The 12,500-nt window shown below is 50.7% G+C and overlaps 1 protein-coding gene across 9 annotated transcripts in view; it reads left to right on the forward strand.

Annotated features, from left to right (window-relative positions):
• EBF3 (EBF transcription factor 3) overlaps window positions 1-12,500 on the forward strand; it is a 128,717-nt gene that overhangs the window by 95,464 nt on the left and 20,753 nt on the right. For all 9 annotated transcript variants that reach the window (XM_031651985.1, XM_031651992.1, XM_031651984.1 and 6 more), the window contains exons 9-10: window positions 644-774; window positions 1,289-1,415. In XM_031651985.1, coding sequence (XP_031507845.1) covers window positions 644-774; window positions 1,289-1,415 — 258 coding nt within the window. The remainder of the gene's footprint in view (window positions 1-643; window positions 775-1,288; window positions 1,416-12,500) is intronic.

The following is a 12,500-nucleotide window of genomic DNA, read 5'->3' on the forward strand; positions in this document are numbered from 1 at the left end:
ACTCATGCAAATGCGAGAGCTCCCGAGACAAAGAGAGGTCACGCCAGCGGCACGGGGATTCCTGTCGACAAACAATATTAGATGTAAAATGTGTACCTTTGACAAAAGTATTAATATAGTGCTTTTGATTTTTTTTCCTGATGAAAAGTGAAAAGTAGTAATTGTGGAGTGACAGAGGAAAATGAAGTTTTGAACCAAAAGGCAAAGTTCGCGGATGAAAAAACCCAACCCAATTAGCTGCTTATGAGGAATCGAAATGCAAGGCATTTGCTCTTCCATCTCCTTCAACAACCTTTTGATTGACTCTGCTTAGATCTGTACAGCAAAGCAGATAAATCGACATGCCACATGCATGCAATGCTTAATCATTTGTAATAGTCATATTTGCCCTGACACATAATTTGCTATATCAAGCCATTTTTTTCTCGCTCGCTAGTATTCCGCAGCTCGGCCTTTCCTTTATAAAACATTTAACAGTTTGCTTTAAACACATCAACATGCTGATCTAAGGTTGCCCTGTGCGTGCCGCCTGGAGGAACGGCGCGCCTCTCCTCCCGCGGTGGCCGGCAGGACGCGGTGGCCAAGTGGCCCGGCGTCGGAGGACGGGGCTCTAAGGTCTGCCTTCTCTGTCTTGTGTGAGCAGCCACTCCGTGCATCAAGGCCATCAGTCCCAGTGAAGGCTGGACCACGGGGGGTGCCACCGTCATCATAATTGGCGACAACTTCTTTGACGGGCTGCAAGTTGTGTTCGGAACTATGTTGGTGTGGAGCGAGGTAAGCCCGCGGACTCGGTCAGCTTCGCGCTGTTGCTGTCTTCATGAGTGGATTTGACAAGCTGTCAATAGTGTATTGACACGAGGTGCCCTATGGCAAAATCCCCTTTTAACGCACTGCACTGTTCGCCTGTGGCAGGAGCCTCTCCCGTGGGTGGGTACAGAACACCCCCCTGCCCTGCAGCCCTGGGGTTTAAAACCTGCCATCGAGGTCCCCTGTCCACTGGAACAATTAGTGCTAGAATTACTAGAAGCAGGTTTAAGGAGACATATGGTGGCAATTTTCATATGAATGATGCCCTATGGCCTTTCCTGCAAACTAAAACCTGGGATCATTTGCAGATATTTTTCTTAAAAAACACTGTAGGTCCCGAGACTCTGGGTGACAGCTAGGAGGGGGCATTCCAAGACGATGGTCCAATTTGTGCTCATTTTGGTAATTATATCCAACTGGCAAGTGTCCGCCTCTCACGGCCAGCGCCGCTGAGTGCCTGTTCACTGTGTGGTTTTTGTAGCTGATAACTCCCCATGCCATCCGAGTCCAGACCCCGCCGAGGCACATTCCTGGCGTCGTCGAAGTGACCCTCTCCTACAAATCCAAGCAGTTCTGCAAAGGTGCTCCTGGGCGCTTTGTCTACACCGGTGAGTTCATAGCTCCAGCTTCTGTGGGAAAGCGGTAGAGGCCTCCTCCCCACCAGGAGGTGCTCGTGAGGGCATGGGAGGACTGTACAGAGAGGGTAGGGGTCTGTGGGAAGATGGGCGAAGCTCCCTTGGCCTGTGGGTTGGGTTTAGCTGGGTGTGTGGTTTCCACATCTTTGAGATGGCGTATGACGCCATGGATGGGACAGTCCCCGTGGCTGTGTGAGCTTCGGTACCTCTCTCTGTTTGTGAGACTCCTCACCTGTAAACAAAGTGGCGGGGGAGTCGTTAGGAACAACAGTCACCCAGCTACCACCGGGGCAGCTGCCCATGTGCCTGGCTCCATGTGGGGCTAGGGGCCGCGTGTACACTGGTCTCCAGGCCTCTGCCCCGTGGTGTCACTGCTGTTCTGCTGCACAGGCTGAGGCTCAGGGAGGTGAGGAAGTCAGTGCCCAGGCCACACCCCCAGTAAATGCAAGGCCCATGTAAGCCTGCTCTTTCTTGCTCCAGCCTGGGGTCTTGAACCCTACATGACGCTGCTTCCTAAAGCAGATCTGTGTTCTCTGAGGGTGCGGGACAGACTCCTGGCCGCAGGAAGTGTGGCCTATGCAGTTACACATGCTTGCTATCTTACAGTTGTTCTATACAATGCTTTGTCCATGCAAGGGCTGAATTAGCACCACTTGTTCAGGATTGCTATTGAGAAATGCCGTAAATAAACTTCAGATTGGCTGGGCATGTTGGCTCACAGCTGTGATCCCAGCACTTTGAGAGGCGGGAGAATCACTTGAGTCCAGGAGTTCAAGACCAGCCTGGGCAACACGGCAAAACCCTGTCTCTATAAAAATTTAAAAATTAGTGGGGCATGGTGGTGTATGCCTGTGGTCCTAGCTACTCAGGATGGTGAGGTGGGAGGATCACCTGAACCCGGAAAGTCAAGGCTGCAGTGAACCTTGATTGCGCCACTGGACTCCAGCCTGGGTGACAGAGCAAGACCCTGTCTCAAAACAAACAACTCACTTCAACTTAAGGCGTGTTTGCATTTTGATTTCTAATCTTAGCCAACTCCAAAGGCTGTGATATTTGAGGGATGTTTTTAATGATGGACAGTGCCTGCTGGAACCCGATGACAGTGAACGAGATGAATACTTACTATCTGTGGCCTTGACCTGCTTGTGCAGTGGCTGGGTGACTGTGGCCTGGTGTCCTGGGGTGGCCGTGAGGGCCACAGCAGGAACCTGGACTAGAGGATGGGGCTTCAACTCCTGCCATCACCACCTGAAAGATGCCCACTGGGGGACAATCCTCTCCTCTGTCCGGAGAGTGGGTGACATGGAGGATGCTAAGCCCCCTCTGCTTTCGGAAGGTTTAAAGAGGCAATAGACATCCCTCAGCCTCTTCCCTTCTTAGGAAGGACTGAGTGAGCAAGAAGGGCAAGATATACATCCTGCTGCTGCCCACTGTACATCAGGCCCAGCGTCACCCCAGGGTGTGCCTGGATAGGTCTTGGTGGCGGGCCAGGGCTGCTGTCCCAGAGGCGTCCAGTCGACAGCTCGGCACTCTCCATGGGGTTAGGGTGGGAGAGGCAGTGCTTGCCCCACACTAGAGGCCGCCTTCTGTGGGACCAGCACACGCAGGACCAGGCGCCCAGGAGCTGCCGGAAGACCACAGGGGAGGTGGGCACAGCAAAGAGCTGATGTCCGGACACCTCTTGGCCTGCATGTAAGACTCTGAGATGGAGAGAGGGCCGCTCCTCCAGGTTTTGGAATCCCAGTGTTTTAAAAAATAAAGACATGTCACAACAGGGTTCTAAAAATTGGGGCGCCTTTTAAACACTTATATACACTTCAACAAATAAGAACTTTTGCTGTGCAATAAAGTGCAGCGTCTGTAGGCTCCAGGTACCTGGGAGAGGCGAGACATCAGAATCCCGCCGTGGGCCGGGGGGGTCCTTTCTGGCACCTTGCCGTAGGGCTGTTTTCATGTGTGCGCTGAAGCCACACAGTGCACATTTCCACACGCTTCCTCATGCAAACTGTTGGTATGTGTACCACATGCCCCCTGAGTCCCTTGGCTCATCTGGCTGTAGAGGCTGCAGGCCCTGTGCAGAGACCTGGTGTTTGCAGACAGACTGGGACCTGGGCATATGCTTACTCCTGTGGTCTCAATTTCTCCTCTGCTCTACCTGGCAAGGTTTTGGTAAGGATCAGGGATGACTTATGTATAGTGTCTAACACATGGCATAAATGGTCCTTCCTGTGGAAAGTCACTGAGGGTGAACTTCTGCTGGGTTCTGTGGGATCCTGCTCGAGTCCTGAGCTCCTTAGGAAAACGGGTATTGATTACTGCTTGTGAGCCATGGAGCAGCACCTGCGCTTCAGCGGGCACATGCCAGGGGTGGGCTCCCGTGTAGATGCCTGTGTCTGCTGCGGGGTCCTGGTTTGTGACACGAAAGTGACATGTGTTTGCATGTGGCAAGACTGACTGCCTCCGCACAGAAGTGAATGAATAAGCCCCCTGTTCTCACACTGGACTGTCAGCCCATCCCGGATGAACGCTTTAGTGGATGCCTTCAGCGGATCCTTTCATGAGTTCAGATCTTTGCATACGTGGGCTTTTTGGTGGGGAAGTCTGCACAGCTATTGTTAGAAAGAAGATTTTGGAAAGGTCCAGTCCTTTCTTTGCACTTCGCCTGCTGTCTCCTGGGGATTCTGTCCCCAGTGCTGTAGAGAAAGGCCTTGGGCTGTGCATTTGTAGACAGATGCGGATGTGTAGGGTGGGAGGAGCTGCCTGTCACTGGCTGGCAGGTATCACATGGTGTGGCAGAGCCTGCAATGTCAGCGTTCCCTCAATTCCCAGCATGGCCGGGCCCAGCTCTTGCTGCTCTGGGGCTGGTGCGGGGAGGGGGCAGCTCTCTGCTGTCTGCAGCCTGTTCCTCTTGCCCTCCAGCCAGGTGGGATGCCTTCCTTGGCCAGGGATATCCTCTCCAGGTCTCATATCCTCCCGCTAAGGGACCAGTGGACACCTTAGTTCCAGCCCCGACCCAGCCTGTCCAAGTGCCTACCTTCTATATCTACAGGCCATATTGTGCCCCCTCTGGGGCTGACTGGGCTTCTCGGGCACAAGCTCAGGGTCCTGGCTGCCCGAAGCTTCAGGGATTTCCTCCATCAAGACATGCTCCCATGAGTGGGTGTTTGGTGACGCTCTGCCACAGCCCAGCCTTTCTTGGCTGGAGGTTAACCTATTGGCTCCCCTACACCCCAGTCATTAACAGGAATATCCATTTCAAAGGTGATGTAAGGGATACAGGCTCTACAGGCTGGGGAGCAGAGGAAAGGTAGGGTCATGACCTGTCTGACCTGGAAGCTTCTGTCTGATTTGCATTGCCCCGAAATTGATGGGGACAATGAGGTAATCACCGGGAATTGCACTCCCCCGCTGAAAACTGAGCCAGCCCCTTTGCATGTCACGACATAGGCACCGTCCCCTGGGCGTCTGGTTCCCATCAGTGTCCCCCAGCCCCGGAGGCTGCCGGGACACCCTCACATTTAACCTTCCCCGCGTGAGGCCGGCTGGGGCCGCCAGGCGGAGGACTAATGAACCTGTGCTCAGAGGAGGGGCTGCCTGCCAGAGGCTGGGAGGGACTTTGCAAAAGGCCTCAATGATCTGTTTACAGTGATCTGAGAAACACCAGATTTTTCTGAACCAGACCCTATTAGTCAACCCCGAGTGGGAAGGGGAAGGCAGGCCAGGCCCCATCCATCCAGGCCCTTTTGCCTGCTGCTTTCAACTCCTATAAAGACACAATTACCTTGGGAGGCTGTGGCGGTTCAGTTGATTAGCACGGTGAATTAAAAGAATGAGTCACAAATGACATGTCCAGCGCTTCCATACTGGTTCTTTGTATTCCCATGTGCCTCACCCTGTTGTAAGAAGGTCAAAAATTAGAGAGAGAGAACAATTTTCAAGCGGCTAGCACTTAGGAGCAGAATTAACAATCACTCTGTATGTAATTGCCAGTTAATAGTAAATTGCCTTCTAGACTGTAAAATGCAATATAAACTGGTGGGCACCTAAAATTAAATTAATGAGATATTTGCTGCATTTAAAAGTGAATAGTGCAAATTAATAACTGAGTGCAATGCTTGTTTTAATATTTGTCTAATAGTGTACCATTTGCTTGTTTAATAATAATTAAAATAGTCCCAGAATGTCCTACCTGAGAAACTCGCAGTATACACAAATTGAGCAGTTTCGCATTTATAATTCCACCCATAGAAACGCATCAAATGGTTAAGAGTAATAAAAGAAATTATTTTTTAATTAGAATATAAGCATTACAGTGTTATTTGATTAAGACAGATTGGAATTTGTATGCATCTAATTGAAATTATGTTACTGAGGAAACTACTTTCATAGACACGTTTTCAAGTGTGAAGCATCATGGCACAAATGCGTGTGTTACTGTTTTCTAACAATGTCCATTTGGCAGAATGGTTTCCTATTAAACAAAAGCACTGAGGCCGGTTGGGAGTGGTGGCTTGACTTCCAGCATCATTCACGGGGCACTGGGGAGGTGGCTGGGTCGGTGTTTCTTACTCTTGGTTTCTTGCACCCGGATGGTTGATTGACCCACTCTCATTTTAGAGATTTCTTTTGCTCAATTAAAGAAATTATCACAAATTACTGGGAGCCAACATGTTGTTTGCGACAGACTGAACCCAGTTACTAAACAAGATATTGGCAGTCGATAGCAACCACATCCAAAGTGGACACAGGGAGCTCTTGACGGCGGAATACCTGGACTCCTCCCAGCCCCGGGATGCAGTTACTAGATGGGAACATAAAAGTGATTATTTTCTGCACAAGGACATTCATTCAGCTTCAGGCTTATGAAATCGTTACTCAACCAGTAATTGCTAATAGTTTCTGTTCTTTCTGATACAGTATTTATGGTTTACTTTTCTTCTTTTTTTTAAGTCATATGTACCTTAAAACTGGCCGTGCGTCAAGGGGCGACGCTGTGTCCTCCAGGGCTGTCCTGGCCCTGGGTGAGGGTTTCCCCTGTCTCCTGGTGGGTGTCCACAATTTAGCCCCACTTCACTCCCCTCGTGAAAGCACTCATGGTTCTTAAGTGTGTTAAAGATCTTTTGTGTGCGTTGAGAGGCAGTCCTGTTAGCACCACGGAGTCAATTGTGCCCTTCTACCACGCCAGCCCTGGCTTGCTGTCTCCCAGGCCGGTGCTCCTCAAACAAATTACTTGGATGCACAGAGCAAATGATGCTTAATTGCCGCCCACAAATCATACTATTTTTACTATGCTCAACTAAATGCTAACGCCTTCCTTCCATGTAAACCACATGCTTTCCTCATGGGTCCTGGAGTTTGGGGACTCTTTGGCTCAATTCTGTTGGTGACTCTCATCATCCCCGTGACTGACCATTCGTTCCTGTCTGCAGCAGGCCCTCCTGCAGCCACACTGGCTGTCCTGCTTCAAACCCACCAGTCAATGGTGTCCAAGGACGTCTGCATTCCCCCATCACCCCCAGTGAGCCCCCCTGAGAATAGACACCCTCCAGGCACCTTTGCTTTTCTATCAAGTTGGTTCTATCAGAGAATAGCTTGGGTCTGTGTTTTCAGCTCAGGCTGACTGTGGACCTGCCCAGAGTTGGGATAATCACAGGATAATGCATGATTCCAACAATACAACTTCTCCTGACACCACTTTAGCTTTTGTCCTTTGTTTAAATATGGATGGCAAAGGGTGACTTTTTTTTTGCACATCAACTGGGGTGGCGTGCATCCGTGCATCAGCCCCTTCCCCTGGGAGTGAGGCCGACCGCCATCACTGGGGTCATTTCAAGGGTCCTCAGGGCCCCTTAGGCAGAGCCACAAAGGAAGGGAGGGAGGGCAGGCTCCCACCGCTGTCCTCCCCACTGCTACATCGTAGCGTCAACCCAAACCATGATCAATTAATCTGCCAGCATGCTAAGTGGGTGCTGGGGTGAGATTCGATAACACAGCCTTTTGAAGAGTGGGGCCAGGAGGGCTTCCAGGGTCACTGCTGTCCCCTCTCTTTCCCGTCTCGAAGGAGGCCAGGAGAATGAGACACACCGTTTGTGCTATTGCACAAGTAGACTATTTGTCCTAATCAGTGACACCCATTTACTAGAATTGCTTAAAATGAACTATACCTCATACAGAAATCGCACATTTAGAGAGTTCCATTCATCATCTGAAAATTGAGGGCCAGTAAACTTTTCTGCTCCTCCAGTGGGATCATAGGCATGCATCAAAATGTTAAAAATGATTGGTGAGAGGGAGCTGTCACCCATTTATCAAGGAAAAGAACATTATTTGCTAATTTCCCAACCAGGCTGGTGACAGGGTGCTTCGTCTTTAGACCCACGGTGACCAGCATGGCCTTTTTGTTATTAGTACAAGTCAAGTGCTTTTGGGCTGTTGCTAACAAGACACATTTGTCTGTCATCCGAGGGGCCTTTGGTCGGTTTCCAAGTGGCTGTGACCAAGTCTGCACCCTGCACCCCGATTGGCTGCTCTCCTCGGGGCCATGCTAACCCAGGAGGAGAAACGAGCTGATAAATCACAAAGTTTCCATGTCAAGGTGAAGGTATTGACTCTTCAGCACCAAACCTGACAAAATGTAGCAGAGAGGAGATGGCCATTCATCTTCCCCAAAGGACAAAAGGGTCATCCGGGTTTCACTTGGTAATTGTCGGGTTGAGGACGGCAGAGGCGGGCCCGGCCCTCTTCCTGTTAAGCCCCCTGAGTAGGTGGGTCCACTGGTCCCGCTCCTCACCCACCTTGCGGTGGCCCTTCTCGGGGCTGCAGGGAGGAGAGTCAGGGGTAGAGCGGGTCATGCTCCGGACTTTTGAGTTTCTGATTGAGAAGGACGTGCTTCTGAAAACAGCTTGGAGTGGGTCCAGGAGATGGTGTGGGACGGTGGGAGAAGAGAGCAACAGACCATTTAGAACAAAATAAGTGTGATCACCTGAAGTGCAGAATAAAGCGGGGATAGTATGATGTAAAATTAAATACCACAGATCACTCCGGCCACAACTCCCACAGGTTAGACTCTGAAGACCAAGGGAGACGTCAGCACAAACGTGTTGGTAGAGGACCTGAAACAAGCGTGTGGTTCTTTCAGCACCAAAGAGGAGATGGCATAGATCACTCTGTTGTCCCAGGAGAATAGGAACAAGAACTAAATGCTGCCTCTGTTTCTCTTTCTGGCTTATAAGTTACCAGTGCCTCAAGCTCCCTCCCACCAGATCTCCATGGCTGGACATTGGGCCCAATGCTAGCAGCCCATGGCTGGAATCGATAGAGTATGTGTCGCTCTGGCGTGTGCCCGGCCAGCTGAATCAGTGACGGTGCTGGGACCCGGCTGCTCGTAGTTTCATGTGAGGCTGTTTTTGGAGGGTCCTGAGACCTGTCTGTGCACAGTGGCTCTAGGCTGAGGCTTGGATTACAAAAGCCTGGCCTAAGAAAAAGGTGCTTTTCCAAAACTATCATTTCAATCACTTGGGCCTTTTTAATTTGTTGTAGAAAATTCAAAATGAGGCTGGGCATGGTGGCTCACGCCTGTAATCCCAGCACTTTGGGAGGCTGAGGCAGGTGGATCACCTGAGGTCAGGAGTTCAGGACCAGCCTGGCCAACATGGTAAAACCCCGTCTCTACTAAAAATACAAAGAAATTAGCCACGTGTGGTGGTTCATGCCTGTAGTCCCAACTACTTGGGAGGCTGAGACAGGAGAATCTCTTGAACCTGGGAGGCAGAGGCTGCAGTGAGCCGAGATTGTGCCACCGCACTCCAACCTGGGCAAGATAAAGTGAAACTCCATCTCCAAAAAAAAAAAAAAAGAAGCAAAATGAGTAAAACGTAACTTTCGTCTTTTAGAATGGTTTTAAAATAAAGCTACAACAACAAATAGAAGGCTGTCTGTCAGCGATGTCGACTGTTCGCTACACTAAAAGGCAAAATAGAAGTTTTCAAATGCTTTTCATGAGCACATGGAGTGACTTGACTTCACAAGGAACCTGAGTGCATGCGGAGGGGCACACACTCTCGAAGGGTCATTATGGAGCGTGCAAAATTTCAAATAGAGAAGCTCCCTTTGAGATAGGAGGCCATGGCAGATTTTGGTCAGCATTGGTGCAAATCATCTTTGGAGGGAAGTTTCTTAGAGGTGCTGCGTGGCTGGGGTCATTCTTTTCTTCCTCTCCTTTCTGGATGCCACCCTCTCCCTGCACTCTTGAGATAGCCCTTTCTACGTCTTCCCAGATAGAAAGCTTACAGCCTGGCACAGTGAGCCCCGGAGCCTCTGAGGCCTGGACCCCGTGCTTCAGGCATCTGAGAAAGCCTAAAGTCAGGAAATCCAGGGGGTTGGATTGGGGAGGGTGGATTCTGCCAGGTTTTTCTCCATCTTTTTACCTCCTTGTCTTCTCTAGAGGAGGCCCTTGGCTGGGAATCTCCCCGCTGGCCCTTCTTGTCTCAGCCCTGGGCAGCCAGGCTGGGGTCAGTCAGATGCTTGTTGATGGCCATCCCTTCTAGCCCTAGTTCAGAAGACCCACTTGGTGTTTTCCCTAAGGAACATGCCCACACTGCAGAAACATCCCATGCAAGCTTTAGGCCTGCGGGCACTGAGCTTCCAAACAGGCGCCAAGCTGAGGGCAGCGGCTCCTCCAGGGCTCTTATGATGGAAGAGCCTTCAGGACGGGTGGCATCGAGATTGCTTTACCACATGCTTGGCATCAGGCCGTGGCCTATCCCAAACTAAAGACCAAACAGGCCATAGGCTAGGGTGGTGATTGTTTCAGAAGTCCACTGAGTCTTAATACCCTGTAAGGGAGAGAAACGTGCCACTGGCAGACACCACACAGGGTACTGGGCTGCAGCTTCACATGCCCCCTGCCCAGGGAAGCTGGCGTTCGATACGTACAACCCCAATGACTGAGTTCCAGGCCATGCCCTGGCTTTGCTGTGGCACCATGATAGTGAACACCTGCCGTGTGCCTGAGCCCCGTGTTCGCCGGGGGACTGCTCCCCTTCCTCACCACCCCAGATTCCACCAGCATTGGTGATTCTCCTTTCCTGCGTACTTGCAAAATGCCAGCTGGCGGGAATGATCTATTGGACGAGCGTAGTGTGAACACGGTATCTTACATAAAAGTGTGGCATGCTGTGGAAACTCGCCGTCAACATGGTTTGGAATCTGCGCCTGGCTCCCAGTGTTCACCCACCTGGACACAGCAGGTGATACTGAGAGATGGGGAAGCTATCGGTTCTCATAGGCGCTCATGGTTAGGGTATCAGGTGGGGTGACATACCTGCCCATTCGGCAGTGGGTCCCTTGCCAAGGGGAGTGATGGTCTCCATCCTGGCAGCCTGGGGCCTGGTATCTGGATGGCCGTTGTCACGTGCCTGGTGCAGAAGCCACATTTGCCATCACACTGACTCAAGGTCTTGTGGGAATGAAGCAGGACATGGAAAAGTTAATAAAATAGTCAGAATGAAGGCGGCGCTCCATCTGATGGCAAGAGAAGCAGACGAGGCACTGGTGGATTTGAGAGGAAGGGCGCCTTGGGGAGGTGGTGGGGAGGGGGCCGTGGAGGCTGTACCCCTGGAGGCTGAGCAGTAGGGGTTGAGGATTTCCAGGCCAAGCAGTGCCAGCTGGGCATGGGGCTATGAGTGGGGCAGGCCAGGGCTGGGTTGGGGGCTGCTGTGGCAAGAAGGAGGTCAGATGAGGACACGATGGCTTCTGGTCCCAGTATACCTTGGCATTTGGGAACCCCATGTGGAAATGGGACATTTTATAGGAGACACATAATCTAGCATGCTGTGTTCAAGGGCTGTGCTTTTGGGGATTCCAGTGTTTACATTAATCTTGGTGATGTCTTTAAAGCCTCTCTGCCTTAGAACATTCCTTTTCTTCTTTATGCAGCCTGAAAAACCAGGAGTAAAAAATGCCTCCATGGAGATTGGAAAGGGAAATAATGTTGGGAAATCGAGTTACACTCCCTGAATGGGAATAGATTCCCCACACCAGGCCCTTCCCCCACAGCTGGGCTCTGTCTTGTTCACCCCTGTGTGGGCCCTGTGCTTTTACACAGGTACCGGACACACCTTTATTCTAAACAGCACTCCGGCCCTGGAAGACGTTTCCTTAGTGTAGACAGAGCTGGCACATATATTCTAATTCAGATGAGGAACGTTACTTTCACTCAAAACACTGTTTTTTGTTCACATATAATTCACATATCATAGAATTCACCCAAAGTATACAATTAAGTGGCTTTTCGTACATTCACAAAGTTTGGCAACCATCAGTCTAATTCAAAAACGTTTTCATCACACTAACGGGAACCTCGTGTCCACTAGCTGTTGCCCCATTCCTCCTTCCCTTGGGGAACGTCTGTCTCTGGATCTGTCCCGGTCCCCAGAAGTGACAGCCATAGAGAAGTGAGAGTGTAGAGGGAAGCACGCGCCTTGGGTTTTCCTTTCCTGGCCTCCCCTAGCTCCTGGCAACCATGAATCTACCTCCCTTCCCTATGGATCTGCCTGTTCCAGATATTTCTTATAAATGGGGTCACACATTATATATATAGTTCTTTGTGTCTGGCTTCTTTCACTTTGCATGTTTTCCAGGCTCATCCCTGTTGTAACGGGTATCAAGGTTTCACTCCTGTACATGGCTGAGTACTATTCCATTGTATGGATATACCATATGTTATTTACCCATTCATTCATTGACAAACATTTGGCTATTATGGAAACCACTGCCAGGAACATTTGTGAACACATTTTTTTGTGAACATACGAGAAACGTGATGTTCACTTTAGCTTTTCAAAATAGAAAATGTGATACCTTCTGTGTTGGCCAGATGTCTTCAAGAGGCCTGCATTACTCATTACCTTGAACACCTACCGTGCGCATCACGCTGAGTGGGGCAGGCACGGGGCAGAGGGTGACCTGTTGGGTGGCCTTCCTCCTATGGGGAGGGCAGATGCCTGAACAAGCAAATGGGGTGGCTGGGAACATCCCCATGGGAGTGTGGCCCACCCC

This window comes from Papio anubis, chromosome 11, assembly GCF_008728515.1.
Source record: "Papio anubis isolate 15944 chromosome 11, Panubis1.0, whole genome shotgun sequence".
Classification (NCBI taxonomy): Eukaryota; Metazoa; Chordata; class Mammalia; order Primates; family Cercopithecidae; genus Papio; species Papio anubis.